The sequence below is a fragment of the Pelophylax lessonae genome (assembly GCF_965119305.1).
Source record: "Pelophylax lessonae genome assembly, chromosome: 7".
Taxonomy (NCBI): domain Eukaryota; kingdom Metazoa; phylum Chordata; class Amphibia; order Anura; family Ranidae; genus Pelophylax; species Pelophylax lessonae.
Genome location: NC_138774.1, coordinates 53,812,632 through 53,836,266, shown reverse-complemented (window position 1 = coordinate 53,836,266; position 23,635 = coordinate 53,812,632). Strand labels below are relative to the sequence as shown.

Below are 23,635 nucleotides of genomic sequence, written 5' to 3'. Positions count from 1 at the left end.
CCCCTTCATACAGTTTCTTTACCAACATCCCAGTTCCAGCACGACTCCCTTTTGACATGCCCCGCTCGATAACCGCCCGCGCACTGGCACAACGATTCCCATGTATGTGCTTGTGCGTGTGTGGTTGGACCTTCAATTCGGTATCTGTATGCACAATGCGCCACGTACATGTTTGTGAGTGTGCGTTTCTATATACACATACATGCAAGCCTGTGGGCTGACATCCGTAACTTCCGACCATGAACTAGAACCTGTCAACATGCGTGCACAGTTATGCATGCTAGCACGCACACACATTTTCCATCCTTCCCCCTCTCCCCCCCCCCCCCCCCCCCCGTGTATGCCTCCAAGCGTAGGTCCATATACCTCACTAACATCACTTGGATTCCATCTATCTTATCATGTTAAAAACTCCCAACATTCCCTGACACCCTATACATACTCATTCACATCATAACAACATCCTTATTCACAGACACCTAGATAAGTGCGCTCCCATCCCTCGGGTCGCTCTATACACGCACCCGAGTGCACCCAAAAGAAAATTTGGCCCCTTCATGTACATCATTCTCCTCTCCATACAGCTTCATTCTGTATGGCCACACCTACATTGCCTTTATTGCCTCTAATTCAATAACATCCATTTCCCTGTTCCCCCCCCCCCTCCCCCTTTCCCACACATTCACACCTCCCCTCCTCCGCCCCCTAGCCTCCTCCCCCCTTCGTTCAACATATTATCCCATTGCTGGTTTGCTTTTTCCCCATTTTTGTCCCTCCCGAGCCACCATACTATCTACCCCGGACTACTGGCATAAATACCACAACCAACATGGCCCCCGCACGGCCTGAAGAAGGAGCTGAGCTCCGCAACGCGTCGCCGTTTGATCCCCTGGTGTCTCCTGAGTGACGTCGCACCCATCCGACCGGCGGTCCCACGCTGCATCAACATCAAAGAGGATCGGCACGTCCCCCGCCTCCCACATGAGGACATCGGCTGCCCTCCCTCATCACAGCGCTCCCGCCTGACCGGACCTTCCACCGTGGATGTGACTACAGAGACTTCCCCCCATTGATTTTAGATGCCTGCTTTTATCTACCTCTTGTGAGTAGCATTGTAATTTGTGTGTCATTAAAGTACTGCTGTGCTACACTCAGATCGGCGCTGGGCTCTCTCTCTCTCTCTGTGAATTAATATGTGCATGTGATTTTTTTCATTTTTTATTTTTAATAAATTTTCACAGATTTCAAAAAAACTTCTTTCACCTTGTAATGGGGTATTGTTTGTAGAATTTTGAAGAAAATAATGAATTTAATCTATTTTGGAAAAAGGCTGTAACATAACAAAATGTGCAAAAAGTGAAGCGCTGTGAATACTTTCCGGATGCACTGTAGTGTAGATATTTTTAAGCAAAACCGAAAGATCACTTTAAATAGGAATATCACGCAAAAAGCTCCAACCACTTACCTATAGATGGAGTGCAGATCTTTAAAAATGAACTATAGGAATTATCTATGTTGCATCTTGGTCAATGTAAGAATGCATTACCGCTGATGGAAATCACTGTAGTAGTCAGTGCTATAGTAATAGCTGTGCCCTTCCAGGGCACCGCTCAGTTTCTGTCCAAGCGGCTTCCCCTCTGCACACAAACCGTAGGAGGTCTTTTGACACTCACTCGGCACTTTTGCCTTTCAAAAAATGCCTTGTATATTTTTCAACAAAATACAAGGTGTTCTCGGGTTGAAAGAGGTGGAGATCACGGCATCACTGCCCCTCCTCTCCACCTCCTGCATACAATCAGGGAATGCCATGTATTCGTTGAAAAAAATTCAAGACATTTCATAACTGGCGGAAGTGCCAACTGAGCAACCCCTGTGTTCGGTGTACAGTAGTCAGCCGATCGAATAGATCCTAAGCAGGACCCAGAAGACTGCAGTGCTCACTGTAGTAGTGCTGACTTCTACAGTGTTTTTCTGCTTCTCTAGTGGCCCATCAAGTATGAGATACATATATATGCATACATATACACTGTGCCGATTTGGACCACTGCAATAAAAAAATAATTCCTTCTTTAATGGCACAGTTGTAGGGATCTACATATAAAAGTCTGGGTGGATCAAGGAAAATGTGCCTTTCCAGATTCACCCAGAACTAGCCACTCGCCAAAAAAATTCCTCTAATTTTTAAACTAGCAAATGTGAAGGTTATAATAGTTAAACATGGTAAATATCTTCAAAAGTTAGGCAATAGAATGCAACAGATATGTGGCAAATGTGCAACGTTTTCTGTGATCTAGGAGTGTAGGCAGTTGCAGTCTACTTTCTCCACTGAAGGTGGTGCTCTTCCACAGCGGCACTGCAGTTGGAGAAGTCAAGAAGAACATGGTTTCTCTATGGTTTCCTGGTTTACTGGGGAAGCAATCCAGTTGGATGCTGCTGCCCCATGTGACTCTAGAAGCCATCTTGGGTTTAGGAAGTGCAATTAAAGGCCCTTGTTCTAAAATGTAGTCGGACCTATGAAAATTCCGGACCTTCGTCACTTCCGGTGACGCTACGTCATAACCCAGCTGATGCAAGCCCCGGTGCGCATGCGCACAAGGCATTTTCAAGGTCCGATTAAATTCTAAGACTTACGAACAGCTGGGAGGAGGAGGAGGGGCTGAGGTGGGACGCACACATCGCTGCTGGATAATGTTACAACACCGCCACGCAGAGCTGAATTAGAGGAGGCGGGAAGGAAGTGAATACTCATACTAAATAGTAATGATAAAAAATGTTTAGTATTTCTTATTATTTTTTTATCATTACTATTTAGTATGAGTATTCACTTCCTTCCCGCCTCCTCTAAGTCAGCTCTGCGTGGCGGTGTTGTAACATTATCCAGCAGCGATGTATGCGTCCCACCTCAGCCCCTCCTCCTCTCAGCTGTTCGTAAGTCTTAGAATTTAATCATACCTTGAAAATGCCTTGTGCGCATGCGCACCGGGGCTCGCATCAGCTGGTGGTGACAGAGCGTCCCCCGGAAGTGACGAGGGTCCGGAATTTTCACGGGTCCGACTAAATTTTAGAACACCCTAGCTCCAAGGCTTTGCATGCATTTTGCGAGGAGATAGAGTAGGGACAGGTACCCCACCTGACAGAGATAGAACTAGCATCAGGAAAAGGTTCCTGACAAGGAGGGAAAGCATAGGGCTTGCAACTTCTCTGGATATCTTCTGGATCTCTTCCTGTTTGGTATGCCTTGATCACAAGCACACAATATAACTTAAAATATTACTGCTTGTGGTAGATTCTTCACAAATGAACAATCCTCTAGGACAGCATTCTCAACAGTTTTACCCCAGCGGAACCCTTGAAATAATTTTTAGGTCTGGGGAACCCTTGCTAAAACCTATTAATTTGGGGTCTGCTGGAAAACATTCCCCTTACGTTGGTGGTCAGTATGAAGAACGCCCCTCTTACATTAATGGTCAGAATGACACCTTTACAGACAGCTTAAAAGGTCCTTGTGACATACCAAGTGACCTTGACCTCAGAACTATGCCGGTACCATCAAGAGGGAGGTCAATTAGCCACAGTTCAAGGAAACCCAAGGAACCTCTGTAGAAACCCTTTGGGTTCCACAGAAACCTGGTTGAGAATGGCTGCTCTAGAAGGCGAGTGAAGGAGCAATGCTGTGGGTATATATGGGGAATCCGGAGGCTGCAAATTTAGATAAAAAGCAGCCCACCATAGCAGTACCAGCAGTGATGTATTTAGGTTTTGTGCTGCCCTAGGCCTGACTAAACTTGTACACCCCCTAATTTAAATATGAGCACCGCTTCCTGTAAAGGCCACACCTCTTCCTGTTTATGACCCATCTTTAAACCACAGACCACAGCCACAGTCTATCAGTGCCCATCAGTGTAGCCTCTTCGGTTCCCATAAGTTCAGCCTCAGCAGTGCCCATCATCATACCATCATATCATACCAGGAGGTAGAAGTGTGACCGCTTTATGGGGGTTCCAGACTGATTTGCCTCCTGGACCTTGCCCTCCAGCCCAATTCGCCCTATAAGACTGGCACTATACTAAAAGTGTGTATCGCAAGCCGCCAGGAACTCTTTTTAGTGGGGGAGGCGGGAGGAGGCTGTTTTTTACTCGTATGTGGTGCAGCTTTTTTGCTGCCCCCCTGCAAAGTACTGCCCTAGGCCTGGGCCTTGTTGGCCTAGGCCAAGATACAGCACTGAGGGTTGGTGGGGGTTCAGTGCACACATCACAGGTTAAGTATATTAGGAATAGGAAGGGTAGGTGGGGGTTCAGTGCACACATCACAGGTAAAGTATAAAAGAAATAGAAAGGGTAGGTGGGGGGTTTAATGCACATATCACAATTGGAGTATAAAAGGAATAAGAAGGGTTGATGGGGGTTCAATGCATATGTCACCGGTAAATAAATATAGGAGGAAGAGGAAGGGGTGGGGGCTCCATGCACCTAGCACAGGTAGGCATATAGGTGGAAAAGGAGGAATGGGTGGGGGCTTAGTGTACATATTGCAGGAGGACATATAGGAAGAAGAGGGGAATAGATGAGGCTCAGTGTACATAACACAGGTAGACATATTGGAAGAGGAGGCTGAATTGGGGGCTCAGTGGACATATTACAGGTAGACTTATAGGAGGAAGAGGGGGAGTAGATGGGAGTTAAGTGGACATATCACAAGTAGACCTATAAAATGAAGAGGAAGATGGATGGGGGCTCAATGCAAATATCACAGGTAGATATATAGGAGGAAAGGGGGGGATTGATGGGGGTTAGGTGTACATATCACAGGTAGACCTATAAAAGGAAGAGAAGGATGGATTGGGGCTCAGTGCGCATATCACAGGTAGACATATAAATGGAAGATGAGGAGTGAGGGGGGGCTAAGTGCACATTTAACAGTTAGACATATAAGAGGAAGAGGAGGGGTGTATGCTAGCTAAGTGCACATATCACAGGTAAACATATAGAAGGAAGAGGAGGGGTGGATGGGGGCTCAGTGCACATGTCACAGGTAGATATATAAGAGGAAGAGGAGGGTTGGATGGGGGCTCAGTGCACATGTCACAGGTAGATATATAAGAGGAAGAGGAGGGTTGGATGGGGGCTCAGTGAACATGTCACAGGTAAACATTTAGAAGGAAGAGGAGGGTTGGATGGGGGCTCAGTGAACATGTCACAGGTAGATATATAAGAGGAAGAGGAGGGTAGATGGGGGCTCAGTGCACATGTCACAGGTAAACATATAGAAGGAAGAGGGGAATGGATGTGCACAGCTGCAGCACAGTTACATTTAAGTTAATTTTACAGTACCTGCTCGCTGCTCCTGCTGTCCTGCCCTGGGGGTTCCTGGGTTCTCCTCTGCTCCGTGCTCTGAGACTGCTCTCAGACTCTATGACTCTATCCCCTGCATTGCTGTCTCTCTCTCTCCTCGTCCTCTCGTGATGTGCAGGGATGGCGGCCGTGCGGAGGGTGGGCGGAGAATTAGGCTCCGCCCACCACCTAAATTAGGAGAAGCATCTATGGGCACCGTGACACTGTCCCTCTCCTCCCTCCCCCCTGGAAAAGTACGACGCCGCCCCTTCAGCAGCTGCAGTGAAACAAGCCGCAAGTCTGTTTACTTCTTCAAGCCGCCGGCCGCCTGGGACTGCTTGTGTGCGGTGGGCGGCAGAGGGCGGCCGCGGAAGGATACAGAACGGTACCCGGGTCCCGGGAGGACGGGTTGGGGTTGGGTTTCGTGCAGGGGAGGGGGCGGCTTTTTTGCCGCCCCCCCACAAAGTGCCGCCCTAGGCCTGGGCCTAGTCGGCCTAGGCCTAGATACAGCGCTGAGTACCAGGGAAACATGGAAACCCTACAAATCTTAAATGGGCCAGTAGAGAACCATGCCCACCCCACCCAAAGAAGAAAAGTAGCTTGTTTCTGAATGTGCTCAATCAAGTTTAGGTTAGGTCAAGATTATAGACCTTACATACAGAAGAGGGAAAGATAACCTTGTCATTGGGTTTGATGTTTAGGGATGAGAGGTAGGCGCTTCTTAGTTGGGATCCTTCCCATTTATACAGCATATCAGGATCTTGCGTGTGGTCAGATGTAGCCCCCCATAGACAGTCTGCCGATCTGTGATCACATGTGTCTCTGAAAGATAAAACAAAATATTAATTTCAACACACACAGGAACAAAGATCATGTCCAGGTAAGTTCAATTATACTCTTCTAAAATCTTGTTCCTTCTTATTTTTTTTTTCTGACCAAAGAGGAGCTGAAACACCGACTCCAGTGCAAAGTTCTTGGATAAAACGGTGTCTTTACAGTTAAGATCACTAGTATTATCGTCCAGACTCAATAGAGCAGGACTTTGTGGAGTAGTTTAGGAACTCTATAACAGAGCAATAAAATCTTAAAACCCATTTCTTGGACCTTTCTGGAAATAGAGGCACTGTGTGTGATCTGTTGTATTTGTTGTTCCAAAAGGTGACCCCCAGGTCTCTCTCCCATTTGTGGATATATGGGGGCCATAATGGCCTGGTGGGTTCGACAGCATAGAGCAGCCTTTCTCAACCTTTTCAACATAGAGGAACCCTTGAAACAATTTCCCCCCTTACAGACAGCTAAAAAGATCAAAATGGTGGGAACTTATCTGAGAGGCAGAATTTGCTCATTGCTCAAGGACCCCCTAGCAACCCCTGGAGGAACCCTAGGATTCCATGGAACCCTGGTTTAGAAACTCCGGCATAGTGTGAGATGGATAGGCTGTGTCAGATAGGGGAGCGTACTTCATGTAAGGTTTCAAACTCAGTCAGAGGGAATCATTTCTGATGTTTGTCCAACATCTGGGTAAGTAAATGCTAAACTTGTATATCAATCCAAAAGGGCAGTGGTCCATGGAGGGTCAGGCCTGAATTTCTGGAAGCCACTTATAGCTATGAGATGAGGAGAAGTGTTTCAGGCAATCAGTTAGCATCTAAAAAGTAAAGTCACTAAATTCCCTATCATCAATAGGGGCGGAGATTGGACACTTTGAATGTGTCCTCTATTAGAACAGAACCATTTATGGGTTATACCAATCAGTGGGTGGCATAAAAAGAGTGGGGCATCTGCTCCCCGAGCAAAAAATAAAATATGGGTCCATGATTGTAATAGGTGAAGCCACTGCTTCTGTGGAATCTGTGGAATTCTTGTACCCATAAAAAAAAGCCAAATTCACTGTGAACCTGCCCGAGAATCATCACAGGAAAGGTTTGGAAAAGATAAAGCGGTCGCGGCAGAATATTCATTTTGAGGATATTGCTCTTACCAAACCATGAAAGGGAAATTGAAGTCCATCCCCTGAAATCTTGTCTAATTTTGGTCAGAAATGGGGGTATTGACAATAGATAGAGTACATCCCTGAGTGATAGATGCCCAGATATTTGATGTGGTGTTGGGCCCATTTGAAAGGAAACTCAAGTTGCCAAGGGCATACTGTAAAGTGAGTAAACATCTGGAAAGTGGGAGGGGGACTGGGTTAGCACAGTTGATGCGGGGGCAAAAGGGATAAATGTACTTTATCTGTAGAGATTTGTAGCCTAACCACAGGAGGCAAAGTAGAATAGGTACTGCAATGAGAGTGTAGTCACACCTGGGCATTTGGATTCCTGGCCAGAATTGAAGCCTGCAATTTTAAAACTCTCTGCATTCGCACAATTTGAATTTCAGATGCCATTCATTTTAAGGTTGCATTTACCCCTGGACATTTGGAATCTCTTTGATTCTGCCTGTGATTGCAAAACACTTAAATGACAAACCACGCAATGCGAATTTAGGTGCTATTCGTTTTAATAGCGCCTAAAAACACATAGCGGTTTGGCCACGATTGTCCCATAATAAATTGTGCTGCAATGGTGGCAAACCGCATCTCATAAAGCTTGTAGCCCAAAAAAGGTTTAGGAGTGTCTTTCAAGGCAACATGTTTCCTGTGATGCGGTTTGCCGCGATTGTAGCACAATTTATCACGTGAAAATCGCGGCAGTACCCCACTGCATTTTTAGGTGCCATTAAACTCTGTCTCAACTGTGCAGCAACTGTTACTATATCACCTACCCAGAGATGAGTTGCCTGCCTCATAGATTTACATTGTGAGAAGGAGCCATCACACACAACCACCATGCAGCACTGCAAGAAGCAGGAAGCAGAACATGCAAATGTAAGGGTAAGGCTCCATTCACACTTGTATGACTCCAAAGTCGCATGACTTTAGAGTGCAACATCGATGCAAATTTAGATGAGTGTGACTTGGAAGGGACTTTGGCTTCGACCAATGATAATGGACAACTGTTGCACAACTGTCACATTTAAAACATTCAGGTGCAACTTTTGTGCGACTTTTGAGGGTTAACATTGAAGTCTATGGCCCTCAAGGTACATTAAAGCCGGACCAAAGTAGTGTGTGAAATAATTTGAAGTCGCTTCAACTTTAAGTTGTATAGATATAAAAGGTACTCATTGGATAACATGGGGTGCAACTTATCATGTGACTTTAATGTCCAAAGTCGCATAACAAGTAGCACGAGTGTGAATGGAACCTAAATATATTACTGCCAAACATACCAAATATTAATGCCTCCATATAAAATGATCTCTTATATTATATCTTATGAAAATATTAGCATTGATTGAATTATTTATTTAACCGGTTGCCGACCGCCGCAAGTACATATACTGCGGTGGTCAGCCCCGGCCAGGCAAAGTGACGCATGGGTACGTCACTTGCCTGTCACTTCCTTGTGAGCCAATAGAGGGCGGGCGCGCGCCCACCCCGGCTCGTTCCCTAGGAAGTCCGTGCGTGTGACCGGCGGACCCGATGTCCGCCGGTCACTCGGCGATCGTCGGTGCAGAGGGAGAAAGGCAGGCGGCTAGTGTAAACAAGCCGCCTGTCATTCTCCCCTGTGTAGGAATAGTGATCATACGGTTCTACTATGTAGGACCGTTGATCATTGTTCCTACACCAGTAGCCATGTCCAATCACAGTTAGAAGCACGCCCCTAGGGACACACTTAACCCCTCCTTCCCCAATAAAGTTAACCCCTTCCCTGCCAGTGTCATTTTGCAGTAACAGTGCATATATATAGCACTGATTATTGCAGTAATGTCACTGGTAACCCCAAAAGTGTCAAAAATGTCAGTCAAGGGTCCGATCTGTCGCAGTACCGCAAAAAAAAATCGCAGATCGCCACCATTACGCGTTAAAAAAAAAAACACCAAAAATGACAAAAATCTTTCCCTTAGTTAGTAAACGCAATAACTTTTGCGCAAACCAATCAAAATACGATTTTTTTTTTACCAAACATATGTAGCATAAAACAAATTGGCCTAAAATGTTAAAAAATTTTGATATTTACATTTTTTTTTGGGGGGGAATTTCATATAAAAAAATGTGAAAAATATTGTTATTTTTGCAAAATTGACGCTCTTTTTTTGTTTATAGCGCAAAAAGTAAAAATCGCACAGGTGATCAAATACCACCAAAAGAAAGCTCTGTTTCTGGGAAAAAAAAGGACGTCAAATTTGTTTAGGTACAGCATTCCACGACCGCGCAATTGTCCGTTAAAGTCACGCAGTGCCGAATCGCAAAAACCCCCTGGTCGGAATGGGGGTAAAATCTTCCGGGGCTCAAGTGGTTATTAAAGCTGATCTCTTTTGCATATATATAAGGAAAATTACTAACAAGGTTATACGTCCCCTTTACGTGGTTACTGGTAAATCTTCTATTGCTATTGATAAGCGGGCTTCCAACTCCATGTAATTATTAATATATATTATTTTATCTGCCCCATCATATTCCCCTTTAAAACAGGCGTTACCATGCATGCTTGGGTGTTCTGAGCGTGCCTTGCTTGTGTACGTCAGGTGCATTGTCATGCATTTTCCTGCATCATGTAGTACAGGTAAGATTCATGGACGTGAGAAGTGCATTGCTTACAAAAGAGCCTGTTCATACCAACATGCTGCATTAGAAAATAAAAGAGGTTTAGCAGGCTGGCGTTTGGTTGGATTGACCTGCATCGTGTCCCAAGTCAAATTAATTAAAAAACACGCTGTGTCAACACAGCTAACAATGTCAGCAAGTGCGAAAAGTATGTTTAAAGTACGTGTTCACTTTAGGAACAAAATTTCCCAAGCCCCTCCCTAGCCCCTTGAATACACAGAGCTTACGCGCCCTGCCCCCCGTGTGTCCATATTTACCTCCACTGAGGGCTGTGTCCTCCACCAGTGCTCCATACACTGTACTTGAATAGATCTTTGCTCCTCCTTAATGGAACTGTTTTATTTTTTTGGGCGTCCAGTCCTGAGAATTACACAGCTCTGCAATGCAGCACAGCTCTACTTCAAGGCAGAAGACCTGTTTGGTAAAAGGAGAAGCAGCAGACTGATGGGTTTATGCCTCTGTCAGTCTTACTATCTCCTCCTATCAGCGTGTTCTCTGTTAGTACATGAGCACTGCATAATAAAGCTGACAGGTTCCTTGTGCGTTTCTCCCCCTCCAAGCCTGAGCTCTGTTGTACAGACACTGCACCAAGCTGATATCAAGCTACATATTCAGTAACTTACACAAGTTACACTGCTTGCACTTGCACAGATACATTTATGATGTATTAAGGAATAAAGAGCTATATTAAAGGCCACCTCTCTGACAATGTCTATATTACATACCTCACAACCTTTTGAGATAGGAATGAGGGATACCTATTAACCTCCCTGCGGTATGATTATGTCAGGAATTACATACCAAAAGCGGTACAATTCTTTTCATGGAAATTTGGCGTTATGTATTATCGGCCTACAGTTCTTAGTAATTACTGACTTAAACCTGACCAAAACAAGACTCTAGTAGACATCCCAGATGTGATAAATTTGAAACACAAACACGTGAATTATAATCGAATCAATAATATTATTTTATTATTTAATATATAATATATATAATAAAATTATATTATTGATTAGATTATAATTCATGCATTATATATTATATATAGATATATGTGTGTGTGCATATATATATACATATATATATGCATACACCGGTGTATATATATATATATATATATATATATATATATATATATATATATGCGCATATATATATATACATATATATATATATATATATATATATCAAAGAGTAGGGAACAAGGAGATGGAATTACCATGCAATCACCGGGTTGTGGGATAGAGGCCCAGGTGATACTCCCAGTAGGAGGGGGATATGGACTTTGAAGGGCTGGTATAGTAGTGAACAACAAAGGGATTAAAAATATAATATTTTATTCAAAAAGACAATACATCATTAAAAACATACACAAAAATACATGGACATATTTGGCATATGTATCACAAACTTGACTTATCCATGTAGTAACATTGAGATGTGGCTATGGTTGGTTCGACGCGTTTCGCCTGATTGAAACAATTAGCTTCTTCAGGAACCAAAAAAGGGTTCTGCTGATGTCGGGTTGTCCCAATGTGAGCCCGGTCGTTTATGAGCTTTCCCCACATTGGGTGGATTCGGGCGCAAAGCAGAGGAGATACGCCCCCCCACGGGCGTTTGCTCCTCTCCCAATAATGGGATTAGTGCGCACCGCCTCCCTGGCTGCAGTACCATCTTTTGCCACTCCGGTAGTGACGCAGATGCATTGCGCCCGCACCGGAAGTGACGTTATGACGCTGCTAGCGTCGCATTTCCGGTGGGATCTCTTCCTATTTAATAGCCCACGAGGCGAGCACGCCGATAGCAGCGGCAAACTGTGCCGCAGGCATCGGCACTCGGACCTCCATGCGGTATCTACCTCTAATATAGGTGAGCAACAACAACAAAGGAACTTTGATTTGCTACATAGTAATCCCCTTTTTTTGGCTGTTTAGCCACAATATTTTCCTAATATTGTTCTCTCTTTTTTTATATTTTGTTCCTATACCAGCTTTGCAGAGCTATCTGGGCTGATACATTTTACCCTTTACTACCGTGCCAATTTTTGTCAGCACCTCCATATTAATATATGGGGGGCATCCATCTGCACTGAATAATGAGATAAATAATCATTGGGGTATACTTGGAAGAGGTCCGATCCACCCTATATCATCAGAGGGACCCTGATCCCTCTGTAGGATTTGTTGGAGGAAGGCTCTGTTTGTCCCGGCTCGCATTGGACGATTTGGGCATCTTGAACCCCCTTTCCCAGCTAACCTACAATATGACCTAGGTGAGCAAGTTAACATATTAATATATCCTTGTATACCTGCCTTGATACTAACTGTCAAAGGCATAGTTTGTTGACTATATGTACACATGATGTGTTCCTTTATAATTTTTGTTTTTTCTTCTTTTCTGTTAATATCTACATCAGAGGCCATTGTTGCCTAGAACTTTTTTGGTTCCTGAAGAAGCTAATTGTTTCAATCAGGCGAAACGCGTCGAACCAACCATAGCCACATCTCAATGTTACTACATGGATAAGTCAAGTTTGTGATACATATGCCAAATATGTCCATGTATTTTTGTGTATGTTTTTAATGATGTATTGTCTTTTTGAATAAAATATTATATTTTTAATCCCTTTGTTGTTCACTACTATACCAGCCCTTCAAAGTCCATATCCCCCTCCTACTGGGAGTATCACCTGGGCCTCTATCCCACAACCCGGTGATTGCATGGTAATTCCATCTCCTTGTTCCCTACTCTTTGATATATCTTACAATTAGGATGCGGGCTCGGTAGTAAGGTCTATGATCAACTGTATTTCTCTATTTTCCCAAAAATATATATATATATATATATATATATATATATATGCATGCATATATATATATATACACATATATATATATATATATATATATATATATATATATACACACACATATATATATATATATATATATATATATATATATATATATATATATATATATGCATATATATATATATATATATATATATATATATATATATATATATATATATATATATATATATAATATAAAATGTGTTTTGTGCAACGTTTTTTTTTTTTTTTTTTGAATTTCCCTCCCTAGTTCCGCTCCCATGCAGCATTGCTGCTGCAGGGAACGGAACTAGGAAGTGATCAGAGCGACGGAGACCGACGGAGGAGCGGCGGGACTCTCGGCTGGCGGTCACAGCAATGAGAGATCATCGCTGGATCGCCAGGATAAGGTAAGAGAACACCGCTGCGCTCTCTGCAATCCACCCCGAGCGTGACTCGGGGTTACCGCTCCTGATATGAAAAACCAACCCCGAGTCACGCTCGGGATTACCGCTAAGGAGGTTAGGCATAGAAGTATGTAGGCATAGGACACACCCCCTTTAAGGAGAAATATATAAAATAAATTATTACCTAAACCGACAAGTGCTTTTTTTTTAACCACTACTATTCCTTTATATTGGCTTTTGAAATTTACAAATGCAGCAATTTTGAAATTGGATGAGAGGTTTAGCACTGGGAAATACTTTTTGAAAGATAAATAGTGCATTTTATATACAACTATATAGATCAGACCAAAATGAGGGATAAATTAGGAGGAAAGAGGGACAGAGGGACTTTGTTCCAAATCAGGGACAGTCCCTCCGAAGAAAAGAAAGGACTCTCTGGAGCCGAACATCCGTGCTGTACCTAAACTAGATGTATGAATGGAAGCCTCAGCCTGGACTCTGACCAGGCACGGTCCCAGCGCGTTTCATTCCTCCCCTCTGAGCTTAGCCCCCATGACTAAGCTCGGAGGGGCAGAGTGAAACCCATTGGGAGTGTGGCCAGGTCAGAGTCTAGGCTGAGGTCGCCATTCATCTGATTTAAGGACAGCACGGATGTTTGGCTCCAGGGAGTCCTTTCTTTACTGCTTGTAGGAGCTGGGACGCGCTCCCTCACCTGTCGGCACTCCCAGCGGCGGTTGCTTGGGATTAAGTGCCGGTTCACATATGTGCGGCTGCGGCGATCGCATGTAGTATCGGAGCGCACTGCTCCTTCATTACATGCGATCGGATGTGCGGTGCAAATTCAGCCATACACTTTGTATGGCTAAATTCGCACTGCACCCGCAGTAAAGTCGCACATGACCCTTTTTTTTAGCCACATCAGGATCGGATCGCACAGTGGTTCACACTTGTGCGATCCGATCCTGTGCGAACTGTAAGATCACACTGCGATATGCGATCAAACTGGGGGTGCCGTTAACATTACATTGACACCCCCAACGTATCGCATATGGCAGTGTGAACTGCCAAGGGTGCGTTTGCGATGCGGGAACAGGCTGCGAATTTGCGCATCGCATAAGTGTGAACCGAGCCTCACACCCCATTCCAAGAGCTTGAGCGGCACACAAAGCAGTACAGGGTCACAGACAGTCCCTCGAAATCCGGTATAGTTGGGAGCTATGATATTACACCCACATCTAGGAAGTATCATAGTAACATGGTCATAGTCTTCAATGTCTGCAGAATACTTACTTTTAAATATAAATTTTTTTTTTTTAGACTAGAGTTTAGTGTCAGTTTAATTTTTAGCCTTTGATGTGTGTTTTTTTAAATCAGCTTGAAATGCATTGATATGAGGAAATCCAGTAGGATTTCAATAAGCCCTGGTCACACCAATGGGCTGTATTAAGGTTTGTTGGGAAAGGTTCTACATAGTGCATTTTTAAGCATTGGATAATATTTCCCTACTAAAGCTAACTGAATAGCTAACTTCAAAACACATATGAGACATGTCTGCATGACCACACACAAACACAAAAAAACAGGGGCTATATTTACCCTACATCCCAATACAGATGTGCCTTACCTGGGATTAGTCTGTCTGTGCCCTTGCAATCCAATGTCATGTAATAATGACTCCAGTGGTTTTATGTCTTCTTCTGTATGTGGATGGGATATTGGAGGAAAACAGTGTTCAAATATGTGTCCGACACTGCCCTACAACATGAACAGAAGAGGACAGCATACCATTACATTGTAAACAATAGTACATGTGTATATCAGATGGTGGTATATACAGAGGTTCTTCTGTGTAGCTGAAATGTTTTTTCTATAGACCAGTGATCTCCAAACCGCTGCCCTTGGGCCACTATTCCTCCTACTGACCCCAACAGTGGGGAACCATTCCTCAAACTGATACCAACAATGGGGCAATTTTTCATCCAATTTCACCAATGATGGGGCACTATTCTTCCCATTAAAACCAATGATTTTGCACTATTCCTCCCATTAAAAACAATGATGGGGCAGCAGTGGCGTAGCGTGGGGGTGCAGGGGGGGCCGGCCGCACCGGGCGCAACATTTGGGGGGGGGGGGCGCATCCCACGCCAGTGTCACTCTAGCAATCTTTAAAAATTCTTCCTAGCGTGTCACTTCAGCCGCCGCCATCTTCAGGCTAAACGATGGCCGGTCGGCGCCCTGTGATTGGGCCAACATTGACATGTGCGGCAGTGGGGCTGGCCAGTGGCAGAGCCCCGCCTCGCTTCTGGAGCCTGCCTCGCCGTCTTCTAAGTCAGCCCTGCATGTGCCTCCGTTCCGCCACCTCTAAGCTCTCACAATCCTCCCCGACCTGCCCCCTGTAAGGGCTCGATGACGCGGTGGTGTCCTCTGTGTAGTGGGCAGTGTGGTGGGCAGTGTAGTGTAGTGTAGTGGGCAGTGTAGTGGTCAGGTAGGAATCAGGTAGGTCATTGTAAGGGTCAGTGTCGTTGACAGGTAGGTCAGTGTAGTGGCCAGTACAGGAATCAGGTATGTTAGCGTAGTGGACTGGTAGGTCAGTATAGGAATCAGGCTGGTCAGTACTATTGTAGGAAGGGACTCAGGGAGTACTAAAAGTCTGCTGTTTAGGGGGCGCAAATTACTTGCCTTGCCCCAGGCGCTGACAACCCACGCTACGCCACTGTGGGGCACTATTCCTCCCATTAAAACCAATGATGGGGCACATTCCTCCCATTAATACCAATGATGGGGCACTATTCCTTCCATTAAAACTAACGATGGAGCACTATTCCTCCCATTAATACCAACGATGAGGCAATATTTCTCCCATTAAAACAGAAGATGAAGCACTATTCCTCCAATTGATACCAATATTGGGGCACTATTCCTCCCAATAATACCAAAGATGGGGTACTATTCCTACTATTAAAACCAATGACAGGGCACTATTCCTCCCATTAATACTAATAATGGGGCACTATTCCTCCCATTAAAACCAATGATAGGGCACTATTCCTCCCATTAATACTAATAATGGGGCACTATTCCTCCCATTAATACCAAAATGGGGCACTATTCCTCCTTCTACTGACTATACGCTCTATGTAATTTTTCTTCCTCCCACTGACGCTGGGGCATTTTCTACTCCCACTGGTTGCTCCGGCCCCCCTATAGTCTGAAGAACAGTAAACTGGCCCTTTGTTTAGGAAGTTTGGAGACCCCTGCTATAGGCTGAAAGCGCAATAAAGACAGCCATTATCAATAAATTAAAAGCAATTTTATGTCATCAAACAAAGCCAAAAAGTAATTTTCTGGCACTCTTTTCTTCTGATTTAATGCTTCATTTTCCGATATGGCTATTTTTGGAAGCTGGAAATCACTGTAGTAGGCACTGCTACTACAGTCATGACCACACAGGAGGTCACTCGATTGGCACGGGTGCCATTCACAGAACACTTTGCATTTTCTCAATGAATGCAAACAGCATTCTTATTGCATAATGTAAAGCTCATGATATCACCACCATGCCTCTAAACTTCCTCCAATTAGAGAACACGTTTGTTGAGAAAATGCAAAGTGTTCTATGAATGCCACCTGTGCCAAATGAGTGACCTCCTGTGTTCACAATACAGAAAGGCAGCCACACAACACTGTACCCAGAAGCCAGTGGTGGTCACTGTAAATGTGGTGCCTACTACTTTGATTTCCAGCCTCCATGGGGATCAGCTAGACATGACACATACATAATTTCATTGGTCCAAGGTGTACTAATGTAACTATGCAAAAATAGCCAGACCTGGAATTCAGCCTGTGCTGAGTGAACAAACTCCTGTGTTCACAGTGGAGCAGGGCAGCTCCTCAACATGGGACCCAGAAGTCAGCAGCAATCACTGTATTAGTGGTGTCTACTACCGATTATCGCCTTCTGTGGGGATCATCCAGGTATGACACATACATGATTACATTGATCCAAGCTGGACCAATGCAACTATGCGAAAACAGCCAGACCTGTATATGGGTACTGTGTGCAAGAAGTAGGAAACTGACACTGCAGGTAATGTGGAATTCCAGCTTACACCTAACTAGTCTTAAAACAGAACTCCACCCAAAAGGGGAAGCTCCACTTGTTTGCCTCCTTCCTCCTCTGCTGCCACATTTGGCACCTTTTTTTTTGGGGGTGGGGGGGGGGCTTCTGGGGGGCAGCGGGGAGTGGGTATCTGATTTTGACACAAATTTAGCCCCTTCTCATTCCCCCCCCCCACCGGGCCATTCAAAAAGCTCAGCACAGTAGGCTTCGCTGACAGTTTCCCTTAGCCGAGATGGTGGCAGCAGCACCGAGAGCCGAACCTTTAATACCACTTTAGAACTGTCTCTCCCCCTCCTAACACCCATGCTGACTAACCTGTGTAAGAAAGATGTATATACTATATACTTACCTATTTTCATCCCACTCCAGTCCTGTCATGTGATCCCCTGTGTCAGCCAGTGGTGGCTACAGGGAAGAGGAGAGGGCGCTGAAAATGATGGGCCTTTGAAACCTAAAGGTGAGGTCACTGCTTAGGCATTCCAGCCGTTGTCAGAGCGTATTCTCCAGCTGGCTGGCTGCAGACAACCCAAGAGATTAACATTCCCCCTCCTAATTCATGGGACAAGAACTTGTGAGAGGAGTGACGTTTGATGGCACTGGCACAGGGAAAGGTAAGCCTTTATAGTCTTCTTTAATACTTTATTAGGTAATCATTTTTTTTATATTTTACTTTTTATTAAAGTGAAACTCCAGCCTTGTTCTATAAAACAACAGTATATGCTCACTATACTGTAAAATGCAAAGGCTTCTTCTCTGCAAGCTAGGCCTTCTTGTCCACATCAGTGCCTGACCTCACAAATGTGCTTCTGGAAGAATGGTCAAACATTCCCATAGACACACTCCTAAACCTTTGTGAACAACCAGAAGAGTTGAAGCTGTTATAGCTGCAAAGGGTGGCCCAACTTAATATTAAGCCCTACAGACTAAAGCCCCGTACACACGATCAGATTATCGAACGATCTGTCGTCTGTTTTTTGTGGCATGCTAGTCTGATGTGGAAAGTGAAGAGGTTATTTTCATACGAATTTTCCCGTATGACAGAATTCTACTTCAGAAGTGATGTCATGTGTTGGATTGCTTTGTATGTGTTCTTTCATCTCTGAGCATGCCTAGTCTTGCTCTCAGGTTTTTTTTCCGTCGAAAACTGTACTAATGAGACGAAAATCGGACGTTGTGTTGAGGGACGATAAAAATTTTATAGCCTGCACATCAGGATTTCTTCGGCCGAAAAGTCGGAGTCGGCTGTCTAAAGCACCATCGGCACCAATCGGAGGAAATTTCCCTTCACATTTTCTTTTCGTGTGTATGGGCCCTCAGACTGGGCTGCCATTAAAGTTCATGTGCGTGTAAAGGCAGACGTCCCAATACTTTTGGTAACATAGTGTATGTGTTCCAGCCTTGTATTTACTATTTGGCTGGAGTTCCTCTTTAAATAAAATGACATACACAACAAGCATGATGCGTGTGTACACCCTTATGTAGCTATGCGTCAGGTGCCCACCCATTACTTTCTCATATTAATTGTCCCCATGGTTCAAGAAACTGATGGAATAAAATGGCCAATTACAAACATATCAATTCAGGCTTACTTTGCTTGGAGAATGTTCTCTTGTACAGAGCATTGTGCTACTTTCACACCACCATCGCCCACCGCATTGTGTTAAGAGTCCCTCCTGATTATCGCTATGCGGTTCCTCGCTGTCTCTGAAAGCCACCCAGCTGCCTGTGAACAGAGGAAAGAGAAGATTCTTGATGAGCATTCACATCTTTTAACATAAATTTGTGTCTGGTCAAGTACTTTCTTATTTTATCATTTTTGCTAATGATGGACATTTTTGGCTCATTACTTGATGGTTACTCTTCGATGCAGCTGGTCACAGCTTATTTAGAACAGACCTTCTCAACCTTCTTACCACAAAGAAACCCTTGAAATTCTTTTAAGTTTTAACCACTTAAGCCCCGGAAGATTTTACCCCCATTCCGACCAGGGGGTATTTTGCGATTCGGCACTGCGTGACTTTAACGGACAATTGCGCGGTCGTGCGACGCTGTACCTAAACGAATTTGGCGTCCTTTTTTTCCCACAAACAGAGCTTTCTTTTGGTGGTATTTGATCACCTGTGCGATTTTTTGATCACGAGCTATAAACAAAAAAAGAGCGTCAATTTTGCAAAAATAGCAATATTTTTCACATTTTTTTATATGAAATTCCCCAAAAAAAAAATTAAAAAATCAAAATTTTTTTACTTTTTCGGCCAATTTGTTTTATGCTACCTATGTTTGGTAAAAAAAAATCGCAAAAAGCGTATTTTGATTGGTTTGCGCAAAAGTTATCGCGTTTACTAACAAAGGGAAAGATTTCTGTCATTTTTGTTGGTTTTTTTTTTAACGTGTAATGGCGGTGATCTGCGATTTTTTTTGCGGTACTGCAACATTGGGGCGGACAGATCGGACCCTTGACTGACATTTTTGACACTTTTGGGGTTACCAGTGACATTTCTACAGTAATCAGTGCTATATATATGCACTGTTACTGTAAAAATACACTGGTAGTGAAGGGGTTAACTTTATTTGGGAGGGAGGGGCTGTGTGTATCCCTAGGGGCGTGCTTTCTACTGTGATTGGCTGGGGCTTGAGCTGTATGGACACTGATCAACGGATCTACATACTAGATCCGAGTGATCAGTATCCTAACAGCAAGGAGAATGACAGGTGGCTTGTTTACACAAGCTGCCTGACATTCTCCCTCTCCCCCGCCGATCGCCGAGTGACCGGCGGACATCGGGTCCGCCGGTCACACGCGCGGGGGGGTCTGTGACCACGCGGGAGCGCGCCTCCGGGGGCGCGCGCTCGCTCCCTAGACCCTCACAAGCTAGTGACGTAGCCCTACGTCACTTTGCCTGTGAGGGGCTGACTGCCGACGTAGATCGGCGTTAGGCAGTCGGCAAGTGGTTAAAGAATCCCCCTGCTAAAAGAAAGTTAATTAAGGGTCAGTGGGAAGAAAACCCATTGGTAGTAAATAAGAAGAATGCCCCCTTTATATTAGTGGTCAGAATGTTACCCATAGGCTCCATGTACATGGGACGCTGGAAATGGCCGTTTAGGAGCAGTTGGGCGTTTTTCTCAGAAGCCCCTGAACCCATCTACATTTTATCTTATCTGTCCATGTACACCAGGTCATTTACAGTCATTTGCAGGCAGTTGCGTTCAGGGACTTTTTTTAGAACGCAATTATTTGCGTTCGAACGTGTGTTTCCCGGCGTTTCAAACGCAAAAACGCGACCGTTCACGTTTTTCCATTTTAAAGGGGAATAATTTTTTTGACCTCTAGGAACGGTTCTAAACGCAAACGCCCGTAAACGCCCGCTAAACGCGGGTACAAACGCGACCGAACGGACGTTTCAAACGTCCTAAAAATTCCAGCATTCAAAGGGACTTTTAACAATGTCCCGTGTACATGGACCCTTACAGGCAGCTAAAAAAGATCTCTGATGTCATGCAGGTATCATCAAATGGGAGGTCAATTAGCCACAGCTAAAGGAACCCCTGGAAAGCTCTGGAGGAACCCTAGGGTTTCATGGAACCCTGTTTGAGAATAATTGTTCTACACCATGTAATGAATAGTGTACTTACATGTAGGTGAAGCAAATGATTGTACCAGTGTGTCATCATTCCCAACTGAGCAGTCACAGTTACACAACTGGAACTTATAGTGAACACGCCCTACCTCTCACTGGTGTATTTAGGTTTTGTGCTGCCCTAGGCCTGACTAAACTTGTGCACCCCCTAATTTAAATATAACCCACCCCTTCCTGTAAAGGCCACACACCCTTCCTGTTTATGACCCGCCCTGTCATCTGTAGACCACAGCCACAGTCTATCAGTGCCCATCAGTGCAGCCTCATTAGTTCCCATAAGTTCAGCCTCATCAGTGCTCATCAGTGCAGCCTCATCAGTGCCCATCAGTGCAGCATATCAGTGCTGCTTTATTAGTGATTTGCCTCCTGGACCCTGCCCTCCAGCTCAATTCGCCCCATAAGACTGGCACTATACTAAAAGTGTAGCACAAGTCGGCAGGGACCTCTTTTGTGCGGGAGCTGGGAGTAGGCTGTTTTTTTTTTCGTGTGGGGTGCAGCTTTTTTGCTGCCCCCCTGCAAAGTGCCGCCCTAGGCCTGGGCCAAGATACAGCACTGCTACCTCACATCAACTACTATAGGTTGTCACTGGTTTGTAGACTGCATACTTACCAGCTGCACTGGAGACCAAATCCAACACCTGTCAACACCATTTTTTTTGCGGTCATTACAAAGCCATATGATGTTTTCTTGTGTTCTATATAAATTCTCCATTGTATAGCCTATACAAATAATTGGGTGACTTGCTATAACAGTGATATTAATTGTGGTGAAGCACAAACTATTGTAGGAAAAATTCACCGGAAGATATAAAAAATAAACGGGGAATTAGACACATAGGTCTCTTTTCAAAATATTTTGTTTAGTCTGCATTCACACTGGTACGACTTGTCAGGCTCGCACCATCGCGTCCCATAGTGTGGTACAGGACCGGTTCTAATAGGAGCGATACAAGTCGCTCCGACTTAGAAAAAGGGTCCTGTACTACTTCGGGGCGACCTCGGAGCGACTTGCATAGACATTCATTTTATGAAGTCCGTGCAAGTCGTGCCGAAGTTGCGGTGCACGGGACTTCACAGGTCGCCCCCTAAGTCGGATCGCCGTAGTGTGAACCGACGCTTAGAGCAAAGTTAGCCAAAGCAGTTCCCTGGAAATGCTCCCTTTTTATCCTGAATTTCTCCTGAAAAATTGCCTAGGCACCTCTGTTCTGCAGTCGTATAGCTGTAGAGGAGCAACGTGAGATCATCTAAGGAAGCCTTTTTCAACCAGGGTGCCCAGGCACCATGGGGTGCCTTGAGGTTTCTTCAGGGGTGCCTTGGCAAAATCCCTAAAAATTTACCAAAAATTGTATACAAGCTGGAGGGTAGATGAAACCTACCTTGTAGTTACACAAAACCACAGGTTTTCATTGTACACCATTACAACCTTCTAGCTGCCAACCTCCTAACGACCAATGACATAATCAGCTGATAAGGAGGATGTCAGTTGCCTGCATATCATCCTTGTTTGACCCTCCCTTGCCTCTCTCCATCAGCTTTGGGGTCTCATTAGCTAAGAGATGGAGAAAAATTGAGGGAGCAAAGAAACATTGGAATACTAGTAGTACCAGTTTCCAAAAGTGTTTTTGCTTTGGAAGAATAAATCACCTTTAACGTTGGGTGTGTGGATGTTGCTGCATTACGTAAAACTATTAGAATAGTTTTTACATTTTAGAATAAGGTGCCTCAAGACTGTCCATAATTTTGGAGAGTGCCTCAAGATTGCCCATAATTTAAAGGGGTGCCTTAACTGAAAAAAGGTTGAGAAACACTGATCTAAGGCACTGTGCCTCTGGACTAGCGTCTCATGAGATTTAGAGTAAGATCTGGTGATGTCGTTACTGTTCTGCTCACTGTTCGTGGTGAGAAAGCCGTACCTGAGGACCTGCAACAAACACCGTCCTGCTTCATTCATTCTGTGGATCTGTGCTAAATTCACCTTTCCTGCTGCTTCTTCATCATTATCCCACCAGTCATCAAACTACCAGTCATTAGGGAGACAGCCTTGACAGGAAGAAGCAAAGTCCTTCCTGTACCAAGATGGTTGCCTCCATACAGAGACACAGTGCAGAACAAGGCATAGTAAGTAAGTGAATGGGAAAAGATCAACTGCAGGAAAATACCGGTGGTTAGTCCTTTGCCCACTGCCTGCCTTTTTTTTTTTTTTAGCTCAAATTGCACAAAATAGGTCCTTGTTAACCACTTGCTGATGCCCCATAGCAGTTTTACTGCTACAGGGCGGCAGCTGTATGCCGGATCATGTATATATACACTCCCCCCCCCCCACGCGTGGCTCACTCCCACTGTGATCATACACAGCAGAAGCCCAGTAGTGGGTACTGCGAACACGATGGCTGCCGACACCAGCCAATCATCCAGCACAGAGGCAGAATTGGCTATCAGGCGACCTGACCATCGACCACACCCGCACCGCACACTATACCCCCCTGGTGGCCGGCTCACTCACCCTGTGCTGCCCCTGGACTGACATGTCTCCTCCATGTCCCCCTTCGTTGGTCGGGCTTCCTCTGCCTCTCCTCCCTCCTCCTCCTTCGCCAATAGGATGGCTTCTTTCGGCCAATCGGGAAACGGGTCTCAGGGCCCACTTCCTGATTGGC

The 23,635-nt window shown here is 44.7% G+C and overlaps 1 protein-coding gene across 1 annotated transcript in view; it reads right to left on the bottom strand.

The window, feature by feature from the left end:
- LOC309559278 (uncharacterized protein) overlaps positions 1–23,635 on the bottom strand; it is a 45,868-nt gene that overhangs the window by 5,200 nt on the left and 17,033 nt on the right. The window contains exons 2-4 of the mRNA XM_082262502.1: positions 18,934–19,067; positions 14,849–14,979; positions 6,008–6,152 (exon numbers count right to left, since the gene is read on the bottom strand). Coding sequence (XP_082118628.1) covers positions 6,008–6,152; positions 14,849–14,979; positions 18,934–19,067 — 410 coding nt within the window. The remainder of the gene's footprint in view (positions 1–6,007; positions 6,153–14,848; positions 14,980–18,933; positions 19,068–23,635) is intronic.